This window comes from Tyto alba, unplaced genomic scaffold (assembly GCF_018691265.1).
Source record: "Tyto alba isolate M040663 unplaced genomic scaffold, T.alba_DEE_v4.0 Super-Scaffold_1000006, whole genome shotgun sequence".
Classification (NCBI taxonomy): Eukaryota; Metazoa; Chordata; class Aves; order Strigiformes; family Tytonidae; genus Tyto; species Tyto alba.
The window spans coordinates 11,440,557-11,466,688 of record NW_024881272.1 but is presented as its reverse complement, the minus strand read 5'-3'; the positions used below and the strand labels follow the sequence as shown (position 1 = coordinate 11,466,688).

At 36.9% G+C, this 26,132-nt stretch overlaps 1 protein-coding gene across 1 annotated transcript in view; it reads right to left on the bottom strand.

Moving 5' to 3' along the window:
- NR5A2 (nuclear receptor subfamily 5 group A member 2) overlaps positions 1 to 26,132 on the bottom strand; it is a 99,637-nt gene that overhangs the window by 60,550 nt on the left and 12,955 nt on the right. Inside the window, exons 3-5 of the mRNA XM_033000809.2 lie at positions 25,811 to 25,929; positions 24,363 to 24,504; positions 20,977 to 21,623 (exon numbers count right to left, since the gene is read on the bottom strand). Coding sequence (XP_032856700.2) covers positions 20,977 to 21,623; positions 24,363 to 24,504; positions 25,811 to 25,929 — 908 coding nt within the window. The remainder of the gene's footprint in view (positions 1 to 20,976; positions 21,624 to 24,362; positions 24,505 to 25,810; positions 25,930 to 26,132) is intronic.

Sequence of the window (26,132 nt, the reverse complement as noted above, 5' to 3'; positions counted from 1 at the left end):
ACAAGATATATGTATTATGGAAGAGGGACTTTATAATAACACCTTTAAAGATATATTTGCAATTTATAATGGGAGGTATGTTATCAAATTTATTTTAAAGAGAATGATTCTAATATTTCTTCTATCTTTAAGTAGAAACTGAGAGAGTGTATATGCATAATACATACATGTGTATGGTACACAAGATGCTGTAGTATTGCTCAAGGACTTGTGTGAATTTGTGAGACCACATAATTCATAGTGGTGAACCACAATTAAATAAATCACACCACCAAAATGGGCATACATTTTTTTGTACCACTATGATGTGGGTTTTACATCATGTTCTTTCCAAACAAATTAAAAAGCTATTCTATAATAGAAGTGGTTTGGATTTAAAAGGCTTTTAGAATTCTGATATTATATTTGTATCTTTTCACTTACAAAGCAAGGAACTTAATACACATCCAATAGTACAGGCCTCAGAAGGACTTTGATTCAGGAAAGCATCTTACAAGTTTATTGAAGCATTTGTCCTGATCTCACAGATGGGAAGCAGATGCTTATGTATTTTCACTAAAATGAAGGTGAATCTTCTGAATAGGGGCAAGGAAAAGTGAGCTTACAGCATATGCAGAACTAAAATACCTTTTCCATTAATAATAATAATAATAATAATAATAATAAAAATAATAATAATAACAATAATAATAATAATAATAATAATCTCTTTTTTAAATTCAGTGTCTCACACTCAACAAGTGCTAGAAGTAAATGCTGCCTCCCAATGGAAATATGAAGTTTGTTTCCCAGTAAAATAAACCAGTAAAATTTCTAGTGCTGTTGTTTTATCAGCTATTTGGTCTTCAGCATACTTCTAGTAACTACTGAACAATTTTCATTCTGGATTTCACAATCAAATGTTTTGTTTTACAAACTTCATACCATGGGCTCAAAATGCACAGTTTCTGGAGTAGGGAGAATGTTTTATTCTCTTTAACAACTACTTGAAAACTGGTCAGGAAAGTGAGGAATCAAAAATGGATTAGTGGTAGAGTTCAAATGAGGTCATGACAGTTCACGATAAGTACAATTTATCTTATAATTCTGCAATTTACCACATAGCTCCACAACTCATAACTGCAATATCACTGTCACACACATGCTATCAACAGATGCATCTGTCTGGTCACAGAATCTATGGCTGCATTAGGTATATCTGCTAGTGGCATATATTTAAATGGTTGTTAGGTATCTGAGTACAAATAAGTGATACACATTGTTTTATAATCAATGAAACATGTCACCAGCTTTTGTGTAACATAGGAATGGCTGAATGGATTTAAAAAACAAAAAAAAAAAGTCTTTCCATTTTCCACTGCAAGCAAGTGTTTACAGGCAGAGAACGTTCATGAAAACTTTCAGAACAAAAAGATAATCTTCTGGGAAAGTTACAATAGATTGAAAATACATGTCTAGAATTGAATCTCTTCCTCAGCCTCGACAGAATAAATAATAAACGCTTTCTAGGTAACTACTGCAGCTCTTTTGATGACATATATATTAATAAATTAAAAATATCTGTAGATTGACAAGTGTTTTGTGGGCTTATACTGGAAAGCCAATAGCTAATTATGAAAGCCTGCCTTGACTAATCAATTATTCAGATGAACATTAGGTGCCTATTATATGTATAAACATGGGAATTATATTTCCCCTAAGTAACTTTCTAAAATAACAAACCCAAAACATGCAAATTTGAAACAGAAAGAAATGGCACTATTAGGCACTTATTGCATATGCAGAACTCCCACTGAATTATTCAGGAAACACTGAATCGGGAGCCTCGCTCGGTCTTCTGACTCTGAGCAACACAGCAATAGCAGCACATGCCATGTTGTATTTGTTATGCATGTAATATTGATTTACCTCGTTCTTGCTGGTCATGTTTCAAATTCATTTCATGTTTAGGAGGTAGGGGAAAGAAGAAGTATCCCTGGATTGATATTTGCAATATATTTTTACGCCTGTTGAACACAAGATTATCTGATAAATTAATAAGACCATGGCTTCTGAGTGCAGGAAGAATGAGTCTTTGAAAAGAAGCACAAGTGAGGTAATGAACTGTGTTTTGAAAAGGTTTATATTTGCTTCATTCCCCACCTCCTGTATGTAAAGACTGGGAGAGTGCTAGTATTACAGAACAGATTCATTGCTGTTTCATTTAATTTGTGAGGCTCAAAACACAGTAAGGTAATGGATAATTGTCCTTTGTATTTAGAAAAGACCATGCTCTTAAACAGAATACAGCAACAGGGAAACCAGAAATAGATGTGACCAGACACCTGCTGACAAACAGTGACAAATCCCACTGACACTGCAGTGACCCCCAGTTAGTCAAGATTTAATTAAGGGCTATAATTAAGTCAGTGGAACAGAACATTAATGAGTGGTGGTTTTTTATATGGGTAATTACACATAAGAATACAAAGTAAGCTAAGCCCCTAAATATATCATTAAAATGAACAGTATAGAATGACAATCAGAGCTTTAAGTACTTTTTTTTTTTTTTTCCTTCTCTGCAATAATGCAGGTTGAAACAACGCAGGTTGTCAAGCACCTGTACACATTCTAGCAAATGCTACTGGCCCAATCCTGCATGTGTCTAAGCATATTGGTAACATGACCTTGGTGGCACAATGCACACCAGTAAGGCTAGACGTGCATGGGTTTGCTGGGCTCTGTCTGTCATTGTGTTTGCATGGGTTTGTACCATGCAGGGGTCACTTTGGCTCATTTTCTAATGACATTCTGTTGCTACTCTCTTACAAGTAATACATGCCCTAGATTTCATTTATCAAGTGTGTTGATTACCAGGAAGACATGCATTACAAATTGTTCCTATGACTATCTGCACATTGGGCACAATATACCTTTACAATCAAACAACAGAGATTTGTTACAGCAGTGGTATTTTATGCCTAATCCAGTTCTCTGGAATTTATTTTGGGAATCTTTAGGCAGTTGAATGTAATAGCTGAAATATCTTTGTCTACATGATATTTGCTTATATTTCAAACAGGGAAGTGTTGTAAAGTAGATTTACTAGACCAGCATGTTAAATTGGGGTGGGAAACATCATCATGAATAATGATGATGATGGTAGGGGATAAACAACTTTCCTATGGTCTTGAAGATTTAAAAGAATGCCTGTGTAGTTTGGGGCCAGCCCTCTGCCGGGATTACTCTATCTGCTCCCAGCTGGTAGCCTGCAGCTCATGACAGCCTTTTATCCGTTATCAAAGCAACAAGTGGAAAAGCAGATCCTCCTGCCTGCTAACACTCTGTTCAGTTCTCCCTGTAGAATTTCTGCTTCTAAATCTTTCCTTTTAACGAGTCCTCAGATTTCCTTCCTACTGTTGCAGGAGACACTAAATATGTCTCGCAAGTCTTTAGCTCACTTGTCTAACTTAAACTCTGCAGGACACTAAAGGAAGAGAGAATAATTGCATTACAACAGGACATTTTCTACAGGAACTGACTGAAATGCAGAATGAGCCTGGTCCTGCTCACACTAGAGTGCTGAAAGCCTGGCAATTGAGTTCAGTGATAGCAAAACCACATCCTAATTACTCAAACAACACCGTACAGATATAACACTTCAATTACAATTTCAGACTGAGACATGAGTTAGGCTTAAATTTAACCTACTAACCTACTAATTACTTATTTATAGATGTACAAATTTTACTGTAACAAAAGCAAAGCAAACAAACAACATTGAAACTTATGGCATATATACTGTGATTCCTTTGCATTTTTAGTAGTATAGGAAAAATAAAAAAAAAAACCTGGGAGTTATTTAAGTATAATTAATGTGAATTCTTTCAAGCCAAATCTATCCACTGAAACCGAACAGTTATTTGTTATTAAAACAAGTCTAAATGAATACACTTTATATAGTAATAATATACACTCCACTTTCCTTAAATCGTGCTGTCATAGAAGAATAGGTCTTAGAAATGCAATCCTATAAGAGTTACTGCAAGTATATTTTTAAAATCAAGAGAATAACTTAACAAGCTGTTACGGAGGCTACATTAAACTGTAATATATGTTAAGGGATTTTAATTGTTTTTTAAACTCTTTGGTTTTTAAACAGATTTTCCCATGATTTGTGACAGTTATGCAATGACAGAAGATGCTGTGGGAATGCCAGTGTGGCAGTGAATCCAGGACTCACTCCCTCTCTGAACCAAGGCCTTTGCCACCAAGCTACTCCGTGTGCGCCTAGGTGCCTCCTCAAGCCGGGCACATCAGGAGGAGCAGGGGCCAGATCCTGCCAATGCTCTGTCCTGCCGGCAGTGCAGTCCTATCACACTTACTGGAATTAGACCTCTATATCTAACCCTACTCATTTAAACCCGTTAGAGATTTTTAACAATCATGTGAAAGCATGATTTGGCTCTGGGTGCTCTGGTGCTTTGCTAAGTTGTGGGTAGTAGTGCCTCGTTTTTACGAGGTGCGCGAGGTAACTATTCTGGATAGGGCTCCAATAAATGTAATCTTAAAATATGGAGTACTATTTTAGTTTTTTCCCATAAGCTGAAGCATGTGCAAAAACCCTAACAGAACTGAAATACAATAAGAGAGGCTGGAAAAATTATGCAAAAGATTTCCCCGTTTTTATCTTTCTGCGGGCATGTGCCAGTATAAAATATGGGATTAGATGGAGCGACTTCCGCCTGGTCTGCAGACACATGTACGCATAATGGATCCCTGACATCTTCTTCTCCCCCATTTTTGTCCCCGTGAGGCCGCCCCTGCCCAGCCGTGTATGAATGAACAGAAGCGCCTTTCATCCCCCACTTGCCTGGCGCTTCAAAAGGAACTACGAAAATAGCAGCAACAAAAATCCAGCCGCCTGCCAAAAGGCCCGCACACGTCCCATTCTCACAGGCATGCGAAAGGTTGGAGAGCTCAGCAAAATTTTTATGTACGGGAGCAGGCCCAAGGAAAACTCACACGCCATAACCAATTGTGGACAGAGGATCATCTATCAGCAGACAAATGCAGGAACTCCAGAATGTCTCTCCTCAAATGAAATAATATATCTTTGAAAGCCAATGCCCGTTTTAGGCCTGAGGCCCATATATCAAGCCTGAGAGGCTTGTGGATACGCTCCAGGGCCATTAACCTTCCACCTGTTTCCCCTTGTCCTTCAGGATGAGACCCTGCCCTTGATTTTACTCCCTTCCCCTGTTCATCTTCCGACAGAGTGTAAATGTAAAGCAGAGGGCCTGCGAAATAATTCAAAGGCAATGGACCAGGGACATGGTTACAAATCTCTGCCACTGGCACTGTGACTTATGCAGGCAGTTTGTCACACATGAGCCAGGTGACCTCTGTGACATAACAGAGAAAAATATCGCTTGAGATCAAAAGATGAGATTCAGAGCACTCTAACTAACTCTGGTGTACACAGCCGTGCTGCGCGGTGGCCAAGGGTTTCCTCTCTTCCAAATACTGCTCGCTCAGCTTGCTAGATGGCAGGCCACGCTCCTTCTAATTTCAGTAATCTCTTTTTCTCTCATGTCTGCAGAAATCTTTCCTGTAACCTAAACATCAAAATTTGCCTCCTCCTGAAGCCTCTTTTTTTTTTCAAAAAAGATAATTAAATTGACAAGGAGAGACAGCAAAATGTCATTCGGCAGATAAAAATTAACACATAAAAAGCAGTATAACTGAAAATGGTGGAATAGTCACTTTTGCAAATGGGTCTGTTTTAATCCAGTAATTTTTTAAATGCTAAGTAATACTAAAACTTCGCATGAGCACATGCTGTCTCTGGTATTGCAAAGTCTTCAAAGTCTAAAACATTTATTGGGATTCAACTGTCATGATGGTTAAAGTGATAGTAGAGTTAGTATTAAAAATTATGTCATGTACCCAGATAACACACATCTGTGCTGATTCATATTTTACAAAGAGATATACTACGGAGCCAGCATAACAATCATTTGAAATAAAGTCTAACCAGATTGATTTTTTTAGAAATCTTGAATTCATTTTTCAAGCTGTGTGCTGCATAGGAAGTTTCCCAGCTGTTTTGTACATTCAGGACTTCTCTTCTGGATGCAAACAAAAGAATAAGGCCTAATGTAGTGTTTCTTTTTCACTCCCCATAACCTAACGGTATATCTGGTATGGACATTTAATTTTATCTATTTCATAAATTAAAAAAAAAAAAACAGAACTGTCACAGAATCCCTGTCATGATGATGAAATAAAAAATACAACTGTAGCTAGATCAGCCTAAATCCTGTTCTAATCCTAAATCACTTTGGCACTTGCCAACACCTAGTTGATGAAAAACTCAGTTTAACCCATGGATGTATATAAAAATACACATATGCAGCCACACACACACAAATTCAGCACATTGCTTACAAGTGTGCTAAACATTATCTCATCAGCTCTTTTATTCTCTCTTATCACATGCTGAATGAAAATTTTGCACAAAGTTCAAGCTCTTACCCAAAATCATTTGAAGGGGGTAGTGTTCCACTACAAAAATATACCTAAATTCACTAAATCTAAAAGCGTAAACAAAAACTGAACTATGGATAGGACTTGAGTCTAAATCATGCAGTAGTTATGAACAAATGCACAGCTGAAAATCATTTCATGTTTCCCACTGACTAAAGCCTGACATAGAGCATTAAATGACTCTGTTGCAGAACACTGCAACAGTAAACACAGTAAATGCAAAATTAATATTAAAAAAGTGTTACTGGGAAGTGTTATCACATGCATTTGTAAAAATAAGACATTCATTTGATTTTACAGTGCTAAAATCTTTTGCTCTTGTTTGGGTCCTGTGATTACACACACCTTTTCCTCTTTTTAATATCTTTAAGGCAAGCCTGCCAGAGATACAATTGTCAGCAATTACATGCGAGTTTTGTCACTGGTTTCAGTGAACTTCAATTCAGATCCCAGATGTCTTCATTTTTGGAAATACCTAGAGTGTTACTCTTTGATGTAAAATATAGGTGATATATCCAAGAGTTCTGGCAGGCAGATCTGTAGCTCTCTTTGATACTCCTACTGAATATATTAATTCGTATTTAGGCCTGATTTAATTTAGGCTTTCTGCATACTTTTTTTTTTTTTTTATAATATATTTGATTTAAAAAGCACCTAGCCTAATCCATTGCCTTTTACAGTAAGTATGATCTAGTGCATCTGCTTTTGTAATATTCATGAAATTTGGAAATCAAGGCTAGGCATCATATGTCACTCTAATAGAGGATTTTGCTCATTTGAGTGTTTGATGAGTTTTGAATGCCCAAATGGCCTATTAGAACTTCCAAGACATAAAGAAACTATGTTAAGATGTTATTATATGTATAAAAATACTATTATACAAATATAGTAAATTATAATCTTTATAAATACACATTCAGATACACATGAGATTATTTGTCCCATTTACCTCCTACCATGTGATTTTTGTGTAAATAGCTACTGAGCATCAAATATTTTATAAGATTAAAGGTTACAGCACCCTGATTCTAAAGAAGACGATTTGACTCTTGTTGGGTTTAATATAACATAATGTTTTGAGGAAAAAGCCTTAAATTAAATGGTTGACATACTACACAGGCACTACAAGTCCAGTTAATTGTATTTTTGAGTGCTTATGCCTCCCTGTTCCAGTCATTTAAAAGAAAAAAAAACAAGGAGTATTTAACATTTAAAAATAATAATTTGGAGCATGAATCATTCCTTACATTCTTTTCCAGCTACAGACAATTTCTGTTGGGAAAAGTGCCATATAGTATCGACAGTGACAACAAATTGTATTGTCCGGTGAACATCTGTTTCCGACTCCCACACTGATACTGCAGGTTGGGTACTTCTGATTTAGTCTTCACAGGCTGCCCGACCACAGAGGAACTGGAAATTACTGGTACGTTCAACTTTTATTATTGGAACACAGGAAAACTTTATCATCATGCTGGGAAGTTCTGTGTCTTTTGAAATATTGGAAAGAGGGTTATGTTAGCACAGAAAGCCATATGTAATAGTTCTTACGAAGAAGGAGAAAAGTGGCTCCTGTTCATTGTTTCTGTCAGTACATGTGGGTATGCAAGTCTGAGATGAAAATCTCAAAATGGAACGGTATTTCTGTTTTCAAGATGTGAAGTTCAGTGGTGAGTGTTTGGGAGTGGGGTGTTGTTTATTTTTAATAATACCAGCAGCGCTGCAAAAAAGGACCAGATTCTCCCAGTCTTGCTCAATATGTAGTACTGTGTCCCTTTACAAAATATCTCTGAAATTCAAAACAGTTTCTATAGGGCAGAGAAGTCTGAGTTTTAGTAAGGGTTGCAGGATCTAGCCCTAGAGAACATTAGTCTCAAAGAAAGAACTGATCTTTTCTAACTCATATTTATTGCACTAAGCAACTTATAGAGGAAGGTTGTATTAACTAGTGAAAGTTATTACTCTTAAAAAACCCAAAGACAATGCTAAGCAATCTTTTCAAAATTGAGGGAAGTTAGCTAGAATGACCAATGTAATTTTTTTCTCACAGTTATACCATGCCATCATTTGTTATTCATCCTGGAGAAAAAGGCAACATTCCGCTTTGGTAGGAACAGAAAAGAAATTAAGATACATTCTTGATAGGCACCGTGTGCCAGTTTGATAAAGCTCTGACTCCTGACCTGTAAATATACCAGCCAGTGCTGGGATAAACTACTGAAAACTATCCTCTTTTACAGAAAAAGGAAGGAGAGAAACTCCGCTGAAACCCCCATTAACACTAATTAGAGTTGCCAGCATGCAGGAGAATCAAATGTAAAACATGTGGAGCTTCCACTGAAGTCAAGAGGGGAAGGCTTTGCCTTAAAGGAAAAGCATGCAAATTAAAAATATATGCTGTTCAACATTACCAAATGAGCTAGACATGTAAACACTGACTTTGAGGCCTAACCCTTCCTACTGGGAACACTCCCCCTAAAAGTTCATTTAGTCAGGAGAGAACATTGTCCTTGACCACGCTTGCTGAATGACAGCCTATATTATGAATGACAGGTCCAAACCAAAGTAAAGTAATAGCTATGTGTTTATTTCTACTTGAAGTTATTATTACTGTTGTTGCAGTTGTTAATATTCTTGTTGTTTATTCACTTATTATAAACAGTGACCATTGTTTTCCAAGTCCTGCATCAGAAAGATAGTTTTTTGATGCTACTCCTTATAGCACTTTTGGATTTTTTAAAGAATAGAAAGTCTCGGTAAAAACCTAGCAATATGGCCAATATTCAAATTACTGTTGGGAGATTCTAGGTCTCAGCCTTAAATACAGAAAATTGCCTGATCTTGCTTTTCATGAGTGTAATACGTACTTACATATGTACTAACACAAACAATACTCCAACAATATTTGCGATTATCTTGCTTTCTCTTTCCCTCTCTTCTCTCCATACGTAAATAGATGGAAAATTAGTGATTGTGGAGTGGTTACAAAAGAAGCTGAAACTGTTCTACATGGTAGTGACCTGGGTATGAGCTATGCATTAGCCTTGACTTCCACCTGCACACTACATGATTTTCACCACCACCTAATTTAGTCTTACACCTCCCAGCAGCCTCTCTACTACATCCCTACCATCTCCCACAATTCCTTCTAACATCAGCATTGTTATGCCCTAAAACTATTGCACAGACAAATGGGAGTAGAACCAGAGATTTTGGGCAATTGTCACCTGTTATTCTCCCTACATGTTTTTGCTGTTACCTGAAGGAAAGTTAATAGTCTAGATTAACTATCTTTATGGTTTTATTGTGAGTTTTACTGAGTGCCAGGAATAGCAAGATGGAAAGGAGGCTGCTGGCCTGTCTGACTCACCCACTCTGAACCTTTTTCTCAAAAGATTTTCACCTTTTCCCAAAAGGGTAGACAAGGAGTTTGTGGGGTTGGCACTGAAACACACCGACTATTGTTGAAGATCTCTGTGGGATAGGTCAGTGGAGCCCAGAGCCACAAATAACTGTAGTTACTGCCTCCTATGTAGTGGCTGTGGTACTATTTCCGAGAAAGAGAAAGGAAAATAAGAGAAAACAAATTTTAAAATGACATTTAGAAATAACACATAACAAATGAAATGTGAAAACTTGACACAGGCAGCTTTACAGAAGAAAACAGGAAACTGGCAGATGCTGTTCATGAAACTGGAAATACAGTATTCAAGATCTTAACTTCCACTTCTTATTTGGACAAAATTCTCATTGGCTTCAGTAAAGTTTTCTTCTGATAAGCAGTACAAGACTGGGCCCATAAGCACAACCTGACTTACTCTGAAAATTACTATATGCAAGACTGATTTGTTCAGCTCTCTATTTAGGAGAGTAAGCTGTTATAGGTACACATTTATTTCTTTGTACGGGGAATTCTGGACATAGCATGGAGACAAGGATGGTCCCCAGCACTCTGTTACACTTTTCTTCACATACCTTGAAGAGGGATGAAGTAGATTAAGGTATGACTAGACAGCCTTGTCTCTACCTCCCCTAAAGTGCTGGATTAGCCCTCAGACTAAATAAGCAGCTGGTGCACAAGACCTGCAGCAAGTTGCTTCTGGAGTGGTGAGGGATTATGACTCAGCACCACCTGTCACTGTGTTTGCTCATTACTCAGGACAAATTGCAAGACTGCAGTAAGTATTCCCCAATAAATACCAAAAGGTATCCAGATGAAACAGACACTGCTGACTATAACACCAGAATAAAGATACAATTCTTCGTCACATCCAGTGTCACTTAGTCAGGGTGATGTTTCCTGTATTCAACAAACATGCCAGTAAAAGAATTTCCTTGGCATACAGACAACGTGGAAATGTCCTTTTAAAAATCAGTTAATACCAACAGAACTCATGAGCTAGCTGGAACCATTTCCTATGCTATGGAAAGAACACTTGAATAAGGTTAACCAAGACATTTCACCCTCCCAACCTCCCCCCTCCCCATCTATTTCTGGATGTCTTCTTTTGTTCACCCTTTGCTAATTATAGTGGCCTTGCTTAGGTGATATTTATAGTCTTAAAAGAGTTGCCTGACTTTTAGAACACTTTATTCATGTATATTTCCTGTGTTTATTGTTGCCTTAACTAATATTTTAAATTAAATTTACTTGATCCAAGATTTTATTTAGCAACAAATATCAAAGTAACTTTTCTTTCAACAAATGCAAGATCCGTATTTAGATGTAAAAAGCATTTTTCTATTTATGAATTTCTGAAAACAGATTTTAATTTCTTTCCCTCTCCAAGTGATGGGTATGACAGACGATTCCAGAATTAGACATAATGACATTTCTTTTTTCATGACAATATGATTATTTGGTATCTTCTTTTACTAATTTATTTTATCTTTCTTTGTCTGTAATGTTTGTTTTAATGACTGGGGTGTTTGCAAGACACAGTATTAAATTTTTGTCTGCCCAGACTGCCCTGATGTTTACCTAACCACCTATAACTGAACTTCTACCTGTCACAGAAGTGGAAAAAAGACATTGAGGATGCCCACCCAAAATTATAGCTTCGCTTTCCCCACCAGCACTGTATTTTATCTCTTTTTTAGTTTTCCTTAATTCCTTCTTAAATCTTTTTATTTCTTCTCTTGTTGCTCTACAAATGTACCTGTAGTGATGCCAATAGCAAGAACTTTCAGTCTGTATTTCAAAACAGCAAATAAAGAACATTTTAGAGAAAAATGTGGTGTGTATCTTTCAACTCTACTGAAAGCAGATGCATTTGGGGAAATACTAAAGTGCGAGATTAATTGGCAATTTGCCTTCCAGCAGAGACCCTTTCTCCTTCCCTGCTATCTGCCATCCACTCAGACACAAACAGGCCAAAGAAAGGGTGCTGCACTGCTGTGGAGGACAAACCCCAACAGCTACGGCCCATTCAGTGCACTGGCGCCCCGATGTACCCATCTCCATTTTAAAACACCAGCTGTGTTGCAGAGCAGGATTGGCGAAGGGCAGAGCAGCCCTTTGCAGCCCACTCCTAATGGTGGCATGGGGAAGGGGTGGTCTCTTCCCGGGTGGGCTGCTAGAGCCCCTCAGCCCTGCTCCCTCCCAGGGCGTACACATCTGGAGCCCAGGGTTGGGTGCCAACCCTGATGCACGCCTCACCCTGCCCCACAGCCGGGTCTGAGTGCCACATGGGTGCAGAAAGAATGGATGCCCCAGGGGCAGCGTCCAGCCTCGTGCAGCGCCTCAGGCTGCCCACCCATAACCCTCTGACACAGCAAAGAGTCAGTCTCAGGTCAGGGAGAAGGAATGTGTTAGAGGGGCAGAGCCACAGCCCTTGAGTTAGCTGCTCCCAGAGTTATGTGGTGATGTCCTGTGCAGGGCGCAGCTCCTCTTCCTGATGCAGGGCCCTGAGGGCACCTGCAGGCACTAACGGCCCCATCTGGCCCCCACTCAGGCGCCATTTAAGTTCCAGCCAAGGCTCTGGCCCTCCCTGGGCTGCCTTACAGGTAAGGAAGGCTCCCTTGCTGCTTATATGTGCCCTTGCCTTGGTCCTTCAAATCATACCTTGCTCCTGGGGCTCGTGAGGCTCTATTGCAAGGGTGGTGGGGTGGGCCAGTCCTGTTGGCACCCCTGGGGCCTGCCCTGGTTTGGGCACAGGGGCAGCAGGCCTGTGTCCCTCAGCCAGGCTGAGGTGGCGGGGGCTGCAGCACCTGTCGGTTTCTGTGGTGTGTGGAGAGCAAATGTTTCAGATCAGTTTTATAATGTGGCAAGATAGTGTGTGGTGATTCAGCTGACATTAACTCTGAATAAAACTGTGCTTTTTATTCAGAGTTGAAATTAAATGTGATAAATAAGAGGATTCTTATTAGGAAAAAAAAAAAAAAAAATCAGAAAACAGTTACAGGCTGTCCTAAAGGTAGTGATGTTACGTTTCAGTTTGCTTTTGACTGCTCTTTCCAGCCAGGCATGGGAAAAGTGGGAGGGGTTAAATAGCTACTTTATATCTCAATTTAGTAAAAGATCTGTACTGCAATCATTTAATAGAGTAGCAGATTTTGGTTATTGCCACTGCCTTCACATAGGCTGTCATGGAGTTTGAACCAAATGCTTATCATTCGTTTGGATATTTCTTGAACTGCATTCAGGTTTAAACTAATTTTTTAAACTATTCTTTCCTCTTATACCAAAACTCATCCTTTCTGGGGGTTGCTATTTTTGTGTATTGGCTTAGGAAGGGTGGGAGGAATAAGCAACTGAATTTTATTTCCAGCACATGGAATTTTTCTTTGCTTCCTTTTAGAAGTAGCCTTGTAACTTCAGGCTATGGAATAGAGCACACTGTGATAGCTTGGATGCATGACCAAAAAAAATTAAAACTATGGCTAAGTTTTTGGCTAGCATAAAATTACATGCTTCCATGGCAATGGATGTGTTGTTCTGTTTTAGAAGTCAGAAAATCTGCATGTTAATGCATACTGGCCAAAGTTTGGAAGTAGAGAGATACCAAATAGATGTTTAAGTGCAGTCTGCCTCTTGATTTTACTCTCTCTATTTGAAATGCCACTTTATAATAATTTTAAAATTGGAAATGAAAAATACTTAAGTCCTCTAGTATGCTACTGTGCCTATATAGCTGTATAGTGCATCCAACCTGTTCCGAGTGATCTTGCAATTAACAGCACAATTTGAAAGCTCTCAGTTTTAGGCCTTTTCTCCAATAATGAGTCTGTTGACTGAATGTTGTGGAAAGCATCTTATTGGTGCTACTACAGGTAGAACACAGTTCCTCACTCTCCAAGGTCTTTGTTTTGTTCCGATGTTGTGCTTCTACATGGCTGCCATATGGTTATATTTGTTGCTTCGTCAAGGTATGAATATTCACATCTCTTAATCTTCATAAATCACACTTTCCTCTGCTTCTCCTGTCATTTTTCAGCATTTTTCAGCCCTAGAGCTGAGTGGATTGTGAGCTATTGACTCTACAGTGCTGTATACACAAAGATGATCATCCCTTGACCTGGAGCAACTTACCTCTACAAATGGAGGTATAGAATAACATACATTTATTATAGGGCTTCAGCAGGGCTGATAGGAAGTCTGTAAGTGACTTCAATATGGCTAGGATTTCATCCTTACTGTAGATTATCTCAAAAGCTACAGGTTAACAGAAGAGCATCCTTAAATCTGAACAGCCTTGATAGATTTATAGATGCAAACTTTTACTGTAACTGGGAGCCATCCCATAGAACAGAAGTATCATAAGGTATTGTACACAAATGCTGGATCTGAATGATACAGGTATTGTACAAAAACTCTGGATCTGAATGAAACATGTTCTCTTCCTGTAGCAAGATTTACTGCCTAGTTGTAAGAAATGTTATAATTTTCAGGAGGGGAAACGGCCTTTGTTGTGGCAGAAATCTCAAAAAAAATGAGTTCTTTGCAAGTGAAGAGCTGTCATTCTACTAAGAAAACTGACTTTCTTAAGTAAAACCAGGAAACAAAACTATGATTTTCCAGGAGACTAGAATTGTTTAATTTTTAATGTGCAAAGCTCTCTATCATTTGGCAAAAAGAGTAAATCCTCACATTAGAAAATAACACTTAAAAATAGTGGTCTGGATTATGTTAACATAAACTGAGCATTCATTGTTCAGTTTCTTAGCCAGTACTGCAGTCACTATTAGAATTTGTTTTGGAATAGTCATAACATGCAAGATCTAAAAAGCACTTTTTTTTCATCTTGTCCTACAGCAATGATATATATATTTATTTGGTAATGCACCCAAGTAATCTTTCTATTGTCACTGCTGACAATTGTCAAACTTAAATTGGAAACTTACACTTTGAAGTAAAAAATTAAACTGTAATGTTAAACTTCTGTTTTGTGGAACAGATGCCTCCAATTCACAGATGAACATGCAAGTGTGGCTTCTTCCCTCCCATCAAGGCTGCAGTATCTGCTCCAGGCCATGGGGCACGAATGGCTGTAGCTATGGGATTCCCCCCCATCCATACTACAGCCTATCCTATCTCTGTTTGTCACTAGCATTAGGATGGGCTGGACAACATTTGGAATTGTCACTTGCTCAAATACTCTCTAATAATAAGTAACTAAACATTGTTATTGCATCATGGCTATTCATGGGAACCTGGGTAAGTCTGCTACGGTGAACTGGTGACTGTAGATCCACTCAAGTGTAGAAGTGACAGTGTTTCCAAAGAACACCTACATGAAGCATGTTTCTCAGCCTCAGCATGATACTGAATATTGGGTGTGAGATGGAAAAATTACTAAATCAAGAGATACTGAACTCAAGTCTCCTGCTGTTAGAGGTGTTAACACCATACAGCAGAGTGAAACTAAGGTATCCAGCTTGGATGTGAAAGGGCATAGGAGAATGTCATCTTTCTTACCCCTAGAAAAAGTGCCAGAGGCTTAGCATTGAACAAACTGTTCAGAAAGGCTGCAAAATGACATGCCCACATGATGAAATCCAGCATTTAGTCACATCTTTTGTTCAGAGGAATGCCAGAAGATCATGAAGTTAACTTCTCAACAGAGTGTTCCATTACATGGTTCGGCTATGTGGCAGGTATAATCCCATGCCTCACTAAACTCTGGTTTCTCTGCTGAGGCTTCTTTCTATAGCAATGATTTTACTATTCGTGAAATTAAATTAGTGATTCTAAAGCAAAGAATTATTTGTGTAAAATAAATACTTTTCTCTTTCCCCAACATTTTTTAAATATTTGAGAAATATTTTTTGCAGATCCAGACACACTTAAAACCAGACTAAAAATCAACAGCTGCACATGACAACATATTAACTGATCTGATTACTGATATTAAGGTTACTGGCAGCTTCCCTGATTGAAAGAACACTGCAGAAGTTTTGTTTCATCAGCTATGTTAGTTACGTTTCCTGTCCTGATAAATGCATATTACAAAGTCCAAAGCACTTCAAATTAACAAATTGCCTTTGATTACTTAAGTCTAAATAATATATCAACTCTTCATCATGTTAAAGAAGATCTTTTAAGGTATTCCACTGCTGATATTTTTTCCTCAAAAAAGCCCAAACCAAAACCTCTGGGTTTTTTTCCTATTCTATGTTAATTCAGCCTAATAATTGGACTTCTGTACTGTAATTCCTTATTTTCTATGCAGTTCTTGATAATTACTAAAAACTGAAATTTGAAATTAAAGATAATGATATATTACTATATCTGTCTAAATACATTTTACAGAAAAACTAAGACTCCAGGAGTTCTGTTAATCCTAGTCACACTAAATTTGCACCGCTTTAAGATATAATTTGAAACTCTGCTAATCTAGTTGTGTTTATGGGGAATATGTAATACAAAACTAGGCCTCTGTTGGCTTATTAGCTGCTAAAACATCTGTGTTACCATGTATAGTAGAAGTTCTATAGATAGGGTTCTTTTGAGATACATAATTAAACCAATGTTTCTTTGAAGGCCACATTTGTAGTTAGTGTAAGCATGGACAAATTTTTACTTACAGCAAGAAATCTGTCCCAGAACTGATACAGTCTGACATCAATGAATGGCCTAAATTTGCAGACTCAGTGAATAGTTCTAGGATGAGTTTCTTTAACATGAAGTACACCAGTTCTTCCTGCAATCATTCACTAAACAGGTTTGTGCTCACATAGTACTTTGACCTATGACATCCTCACTAAAATAGCCAAATAAGTCAAGGTAATATTTTTTTGTGAGTCACAAGTCCTTCTGTGCCTTTTTTGTAACTGTCAACATTTAGTTAATTTTCTGTTCCTCAGCCAGGAGAAAGTATCCCGAGGACTGTTCTACAGTGCAGGTCCTGTTTTCTTCCTGCCCCAATCAGAGGCTGCTTTCTTTTATGGGTTCAGGAATACTTAGCTTTGGAAAAAGTTGAATTTTCCCTGATGCGGGCTGGTGAAGAAAGACCAGTCCAGTGGAACTGTCTGCATCCTTTCTTGGGGCCAGGTAACCTTTGGACTCTAGAAACTCATGCAATATTTTCTTTTTAGCTTTGCACAAAGACCTTTCACCTGACTAAGACAGCTGGCTACAAATCTAGCATCCCCAGGGCATTCCTGAGTTTTCTTAGTTGAGGATAAGATGGATATATCTTACTTTTATATTTACTGAGCTTTCAACAGCTTCAGAATAGCAAACAAAGGCCTTCTTTACTATTACTGTTAGTTTCATCATGAGTCTACTGGGAGGTTATCTCCCTATTCTTATTTAATCTGTGTATAAAGAACTATACAGAAACATTTCTTGTTATGAATAAGAAAGTAATATGTGACGTCAAAACCCAGAATTTATGATGTAATAACTAATTACAAAGTTTTCTGACTTCACAAGGCAGATAGGTATGTTTGATATTTTAGCAGGTGTTAAATTCAGTCACTGGATTGCAACTGGCTGCTTTGGATCTTTCTCTGACATTATTAATCCTGAGTAGGTTGCTTCATTAATATTTCCACTAGTTTCTGATATCCAACATGAAGATTGTAGGATCTGCTCCTTAGCAAGTATGAACATTAACCTTAAATTACATACTTTCATATACACGTCAAATCCTGTAAAAGGCAGTGCATGCTGTGCCCAGTCAATATTTTTACCTTTTACATGCTAACACATATAACATTCCAAAAGACGTGTTGAAAATGTGTAGAGCAACAAGTGAGACAATTCTGTTAAGCATAATCTGATAAAACCTTAATGAAATAAAGTTTTAAAACATGTTTGCTATCACTTGAGTTATCTTTTAAAAAAAAAATTAATTTTCAGATAAATGGAAAAAGAGAAAACTTAAGAAATGTAGTTCACTGGTGTTTTTTTTCTTTAGGGTAAATGCAGTCTAAACCACTGATGGACTGGGATGGCATTGTTTTTATGTCCTTCTCTAGGTGTAGCAGAAATGAAAATGTTTGCCGTTTTATATGAACTGAAGAGACAAAGGTGTAAGACTAAATATAGAATGAAGTGAAAGGATACAGTAAAGAATTGCACACATGCTGCTTAATAACTCACAGCCAGTTGTGCAAGGCATGACTTATGACAAAATCATGATGGATTTCATACTAATCTCTCTTATACTTTTTTACTGTTTAATTATTCGAGTAATTTAAAACTTTAGTCCCAGAGATCTGCTAATGTACCTATTATCTGAAAGACATCTCAAAATTCAGTTGTTAAATTTAAACAAGTAGGAATAAGAAAATACCTTCTCAAGCAAAGTTCTCAGCTGTGTATAGGTAGAGAACAAAGTTAGCTCTTCTGAAAGTCTAATTGGATCTTTATCATAATTGCCTCTTCCTTGTGCATTTAAAAACTCTGTCATATCCTTAGGTCTTCTTTTGTTTTATTTCCCCCCTAGGTATTCATATTCTGTGGAGCAATCTGAAACAGTTGCTTTTGCTACCTTTATCAGAAGAGACCGAAACCATGGATGGGATAGAAGAGAGCTGTGTTCAGCAAAGGTTTGGAAACCCTTTGTTTAATTCTGCTCCTCTCCTCTCAGCTGCAAAGAAAGATGGTGTTACCTGGTGCTGTTTACAGTGTGCAGTCTGATCTAAACATGTTTTGAGCACCTCACTTTTTTGAAGTTTAGAAGGTTAAAGTTCTTAGCATTGCATGTAATCTGGTCCCTAAATATTGGATGTGAAGGGATTTCCAAGTCTGTTTTTCTGAGATGATGTGCAGTTTTAACTGATCTTGTCCAATTGAAATGAGGAATAAAAAAAAAAAAAAAAAAAGGGGTGGGGTGGGAATCTGAATATGTCAGAAGGTATGAAACTGCCTGAAGGCTAAATTTCTAAGATGTAAAGGGTACAAATACTAAGATGAAACCAATGCCTTCTAAAAATGTGTGAAAGTCAGTTCACTAGCCAAAGGCTATATGTAATGAATTTCTAGAATATATGTATTTCCAGAAGTGTGTATATACATGGTAGTGCACATATATGTCCAGAGCCAGGAGAAGTTGGTCAGCATTTTCATGAAACAAATTCCTGCAACTTTTGTGTTCATACTAGTAAACACATGTGTGTAAAGACCATCTCTGAAACTATTCCCAGTATAACATGTTGAATGCTTATAAAATCTGCCTATTGATTAAGCCATGAAGCCATAAAAAGTAAATGTTGCTTGAATATATTTTCATATTCTCACTTTAATCATAACTGGAATTTTAAGGCAGATCTTAACTTCAAAATTCTTACACTAAAGAGTAGTTCTCCAAGTCTCAGTGATTTTTAACATGGTTACTCCAGACTAAAGTAATCTTCATTGTATGAGTCGAAAGATCTGGTCCCTGATATTTAGGACACCGTCTACTAGAAATGTAACATGCTTACAATTTTAATTTTTAAATTATTTAAAATGGGTAGCATGGCTTACAGCTTACTATAAAATTGTACACAATTTAGCAAACAAAGGTGTGACAGTCTTTTTCTCTCTAATCCATTTTCTGTTTCCCCTCTGAGTAAACTTCCTCCTTTCTTTTTTATATAGACTGAGTTTTTAATGGTTCATGCAACCATTCTCATGAAAAATTAGAGGGAAGCTGGAGTTGTATATGCAACATATACAGCTTGCTTTTCTTGTAATTAGGCTTTATTTCATGTGTCCATATCATTATGGTTATGATAGAAATACTGTGGTGGCAAACATCCTGACTGCAGCTTTTTAATGGGATCTCCCTCTGTGCTCTTGATTCATGTACATTCAGTTCTCAGTGAACATCTACAGTAATTGTTGTATTTGGATATTGTATTATTTTCCCTTAGCTTGACTGTAGTCAGCAAGAAATTATAGTTAATCACAAAACTTTACAGATTTCAGCAGCAAAAAGTTGTGGCAAGAACATCTCTCTGTAGCAGACAAAGATTCAGTAAATAGAAATATAATAGGGAAATTCAATTGTGCTTTGAGTTCATCATCCTGAGGGGTTTCTTTGAGACAGATGATCTTTTATTAATTCCAGAGATAATTTCTGTATCAAGAGAGTGGTTAAAACCCGTAGTTTATCTCTATTGTCTGATCCCAAATTTCTGGCTTAAAATTTCAGACCTGACCACAGCAGACCACAAAACTGCCATAACAAAAAGTCCGAGAAATGTAAATGGGGGAAATTCTGGCCACCAGAGAACTGTGCATGTGGATTTATTGGGTGCTCCAACAAAATTAAGAGCCTAGAGGTCATTGTAGCCAGCGTAGATTAAACGAATCTCCCATGTATTGGTGGTGATGAAAACCAAAAGGAGTCCTTAAGGTATCTTCTTCCTCCTTGCTTTCTATTCTGTGTATACCCTGCTTAGGATTCAGCCTACATGGTTAGCTACCCACACAAGAATGCACCAAATAATATCCCAGTGAGAAAGTGAATATTCCAAAAATGGGCTTATATAAGGAGTGTACAGAGATGGACAGAAATAGCATTCCCCCATATATTAAATGAGGTAATAAAATAATTACATAAATGAACGTAGAACGAAGTAACAGGCATGCTTACAACTCTGAATACAAGCCAGTCAGTAAGCAATACTGACAGTGAAGGAATAAAATTTATGCGAGGCCTTATGGAGGTTAATGACAGTTGAGATGAATAGTAAAGTACAGAAGAGCTGAACTGAAACTTAAATCTTTTTGCTACAGCTAATTACAGGCTCAGGTGGAAGACAACTACAAGTTTCTCCTCATAATAGTCTGCCTACTTCAAGCCAAATAAATAAAGAATGAGATGCCAGGGTAAAAAAAAAAACAAAAACAAAAACAAAAAAAAAAACAAAAGCAAACAAACAAAAACAAAAAAACAAACCAAACCCCCCCAAAAAACAAAACTCCATGCTTTCTCACTTGAAGTACAACATTGTAACAAATGGTATTTTTCTCTTGATTGAATGATAATACAATGTAAAATTGTTACCTACCTTAAGTTCTCTAAAAAAGATGCTACTCCTAGCCCACTCAACAATGGAGAAGAGGGTTTGGTCTGCCATTTTACACATAAGCCCAAATGTGTTGAGCTTCTCATGTTTGCTTCTGTTGGCTTGTTCTTGCTGCAGATATGCCATGATCTTAGCTTGGACCTGTGGCTCATCTGGCTCACATTTCAGGAGTTCCAATATCAGATGTGGAATACTTGCTGGTGAGCTTGTTTGATAACTATCCATGTATGAGTAGCCCATTATTGACTCTGGTGAACTAGTGTAAGGGTCAGGGTACTCAGACTTGATAGCACGGCTTGGAAAATGTCCATAGGTTTGGTAACCTTGCAAACTGCCATGGGGCGGCATTGTCATACTAATTGGAGATGTTACAAAGGGACTTCTGTCATAGTCTGTAGGAGGCAAGGCAGTATGGTTCAGAGGTAGGCCTTTGGAGGCAGAATGGATGTTCTGGATTGCAGAGGATATTGTCAGGTCAGTTGGCATTGCTTGGATCACCTGAGTCATGGCTTCCAGTTTAAGTCCATTTGCTCGGATGAGAGCTTTCTTCTGCTGCTTCAGTGCCCTGTCTCTCTTGTACATTGGTCCAAACTTGTTTCGACCGCCACGCATTCGGTCAGCTCGCACAGCTGTCAGGGGAGAGGAGAAAGTAAATTGTAATTAAAACTTGGAATCAACATTCTTTAATGAAACATAAATTAGGACAGGGCAGAAATGTAAAAATGTAACTCCTTTGTTTTGGTTTGGTTTTCAAATTCAAAGTTGTACTTTTTATTCCTAAAGAAAAAGATTTATTTTGATTTAACAAATGTCACTTTTTTTTTTTTTTTTCCTGGTAATTTAAGTATCACATGCATATATTACTAACATAGAAGGACTTCTCTTTACATTGATTAGGACACAGGGACAAACACAATGGTTGGCTACAGGAATTTCACACCTGCTATGGGATCATGTGGAGATCTCAATGTATATTTGGTTTTATGTCAAGCTACTATGTCATTAAGAAACAAAGGCTGATGTCCAGAATTTGTCTGAGACGTATCCAGCAGACCACATTGTCTCATTATAATCATTCCATTACTGCCTTCCACCGCAACAAAACATCTGAAACGTAAATTGCAAAATGTTCAGTAGTCACAGAAGGGAATACGTTTTTCTTGGCAAAAAGGAAATATTTCCTTTTGATGATTCTGTTCAGGTTGGTGTAAAACTTTCAGTGATTTCTAGTTAGCTGAACAGCTCTACAGAAATGTTTAGCTGTAGTTGGAATGTGCAGAGAGAAAGCTGTCAGCTTGCTGCCTTCCACACAGAAGGTGGAAGTGAAACAGAAACTATCGACACTGTTCTGGCTTGTAATATCTCTGGAATTAGAAATAATTAAAACAAATCCACCTCAACAGCTGCCTTGGGAGTCATACTGGTGGTCTCTGTCACAGCAGTGTCTGTCACCATGGTATATATGTAATGGACTAGCAAGGAGCTCTCACCAAGCCCACCTTGCCCAACGGCAATTAGATTGAAAGAGGAACCTCTGACAGCCTGGTGACAAGTTGAGACTGCTGAGATTGCTGGAGGTTAAGTTCTTGAGCTTTTTATCTTAGGGATTAGTAGAACATTAAAAATTTATTACGAATGCTAGCTACACATAATACTGTACATTATCATAAGGACTTTAACGTTTAATGATTTTTTTGGTCCATAGTAATTTATGAACTAGACTTTAAGGCCATATATATCACTATCAGGGAAATACACATACAAATGTCACAAGTATTTACAATTATGGAAGCACATGTTCTTCCATTTTTCTAAACAAAGGAAAAGAAGTTGTATGGATGTGTGGATAAGGAAGCTAAAGTGCATTTTTCTAGAGTATATTTAAAACTACAGACACGTTGCTTAAATTTGTAGTAAAAAATGCTGCTGCTAATATTGTTGTTGAATGTTGATTTTGAGTAAATTGCAGGAAATTAAAATAATTAAATCTCCATACTGGTAAATGTAATTAACTTTAAATCTGTATACATAGCATCCTTCCAGGTATTCTACAATTAAAAACCTGTGAGCCAAACTGGATTAGCAAATGCTTTGGGGAACTCCTGTTGAAATTAGGGGGAACTGCATGTAATCACAAAAGACAAAATTTGGTCCTGTATCATTAGCAACTAAGAGGAGTTAAAAGTAGGAGCAGATAAATGGATTTTACTCTTATTCTTAGCATCAACAATGAGAAGATTCCGAATGTCCTGTTACTGCACTCTTTGAATTTGGAAGAACATGCAGAGATTCAGGATGTTTAGCTCAATGTGTCAGTGCTAGCTCAGTTTTGTGGGCAAATAGAATAGCATTGAATCCATCAAACTGCAGGAGGCTGATTTTTCTCTTTAACTTCATTTATATCAACAGCTTTCCTTTGTCAGATTCAGGTGATTGGGTCTTATCCTTTATGGCTCCCTTAATGCTTTATGGTTTCCCTCCTTGGCCTGATGGTTAAGCGTCTAGGGTGAATGCCATTTCAGTACAATTATAAGAATAAGGAATTTAGGAGCTTCTCCTTGGTCAAGCAGAATTGTCATCTGCTGTGAAATCTGAATGCTAATATTTTATATATCAAAGGTAGAATGAACTGTGTATGATTCTCAAATTCGAGTTGATAATTTTGCATTCAGTTATCTCAATGGGTATTGTACACTTTTCATTGTTCTCTGTACATGAGAAATTGAAATGGAGTCAATAAGTATGCTTCAAAATGCCTTATTCTCTTTCATTTGTAACAGCATCTCAGGTGTAGTATCATAAAAATATAGGACACAACTTTAGAGATAATTTGGTTCCTTAATCCCAAAGGCAAGTCACTGTGAGAAGAACCCTTGTTTTATCTGTTTCTCTGTTTTCTGCCTTATTGTCAGAAGATTATATATAAAAAAAGCAACCCTAGATAAAATATAAAGAAAATCAGATCAGTTCCCATAGCAATGACTATTTTTTTTTCTAATCTGGACACTTCTTACATATTTTATGTTTAATCTAAATAAAGTCTTTTTTAAAAGCTGCAAAACTATTCTACCTAGATCGATTCATTTGCAAACTCTAAAATACTGAAATATCAAATTATATACATATATGAAAAAAATGGATTATGGTTTTGGCCAGTTAGTGATTTACCATTTACTCATTAGATTTTTTTTTTTATAAAACAACAATTTCATTGAGCATACAAAGTCACCTTTTACTATAATTTCAAAACCATGATAAATATGTAGCTTTTTAAAATAAAATAACATGTAATAACATATGTAATCCTATAATTTTCAATATTAATCTATAAGGATGGTTAACAATATCAGCAAGACTATAGCTCTTACCTTCCAATTTCATTCCAACACTTAGACATTTTTGAAATCGACAGTAAGGGCATCGTTTTCTCTGTGTTTTGTCAATCTGGCAATTCTGATTTTCTATACATGTGTACCTTTTGTTATTCTGGACTGTTCGCTTAAAGAATCCCTGTATAATAGATACAAAAGTTAGCCTGTTTTGCCTGAATATCATGTTTCAGCATTTTATTTTATGGACATCATTGTAACATATGTTTTCAGACACCACTTAAGCACTTATGAAGTTGAATAGTTTATTTTAAATTACAGTGAGATGTACCCAGGAGAAAACCACCAGACTGCAGAGGAGGTTTTCTTGTGTTGGTGCTTTGTTTTATAGAGTTATGTCAAAGCTTGGTACGACTAGCTCTAGTCTCCTGTGCTCCCAACAGTGGTAGCAGAAACAGTGAGGCTGACCAGTTCCTTTTGTATTCTTGAATCATTGCAAAAATTACTAAAGTCTTCCCTTTAAACTATTTTTACATGAGGTGAATAGGGACACACCATTGCAAAGATAACAGAAATACAGAGTACCTCTGGCTACTGTACATCCCAGTGGTACATGCTAAAGGCATAATAAGTGCTTGTTCATTTCTCATTGATTATTTTAAAGTTAAAATATAATGTGCTAAATTAATTTTTCCATGCAACTAAATGTTTTAAATTGCAATGTTCTGGCAAAGGAGTTTCCTTTACAGTGCATTACTTAAGTAACCGTAAAGAACTTTAAAAAAATTTGACATGACAAATTTTACATGTCATAAATGTGTAATTATTTTAAACCCTTTCAGTATTATAGAACCATGAAGATACATTTAACTTCCAATATGATAAATTGTATTTAAAATATTTTATTCTCAAAATTAATGAGTAATCAAAACCAAATCATATGTTACTTGACTTTGTGTGTCAAGTGAGCTCTGACAGTTATAGTCTGTACGCAAAAAGTGTACAGTCATTATAGTCACAGAAATATATATGTAATATTGAAGGATGAAAAAATCTTAAAGCTGCATTAGATTTTGCAAAGCGGATCTGTATTGGGGATACTTTTCCTACTTTATCCTCCAGGAACAGAAATACTCTGAATATATAAAAATCAATGAAAATCAATATTTAGGGCAATTAGGAATGAAAGTTGTTCTAGAACTACATCACAACAGCAAAATACTTAAAAGCAGTGACAAAACTACAATGCAAAACAGTCCAAGTTGTTTCCATTTCTGCAGATGAGATCTCTGCAAGAGGCTTCTGAATCCTAAAGCTTTTGGTGGTTAATTTTTTTTACATGAATGTAAAAAGAAACATATCAGAAATAAGCCAAATTACTTCACATCTGTTTTCTTTAATTATAATTTTTTCTGCTTATATTTGAAACTTTTTTTTTTTTTTTTTTTTGCTGTACTTGTGTTTGTATGAAGTAATTAGTACAGAACCTTGCAGCTTTCACAAGTGAGAAGTCCATAATGGTACCCAGACACTTTATCTCCACAGACTGGACACAGTTCCTCAAGGTCTTCGTCATAAGAGTAATTCACCATTTTAAACTGAGACACTGTGGAAAGGAGAAATAGCACATTCAGTTAGAATTTACATTAATAACTCAAATTTTCTGAAACTGTTCTCATCTAGAGAGAAAGCTCACTTTAACACACATACCACTCCAAAATGGAGGAAAAAAAAAGTTTTAATTTTAAAAACACAGCTTGCATTGAGACATGCAACTTTTCATCAACAGCAAATCTGCATGCTTAGCGA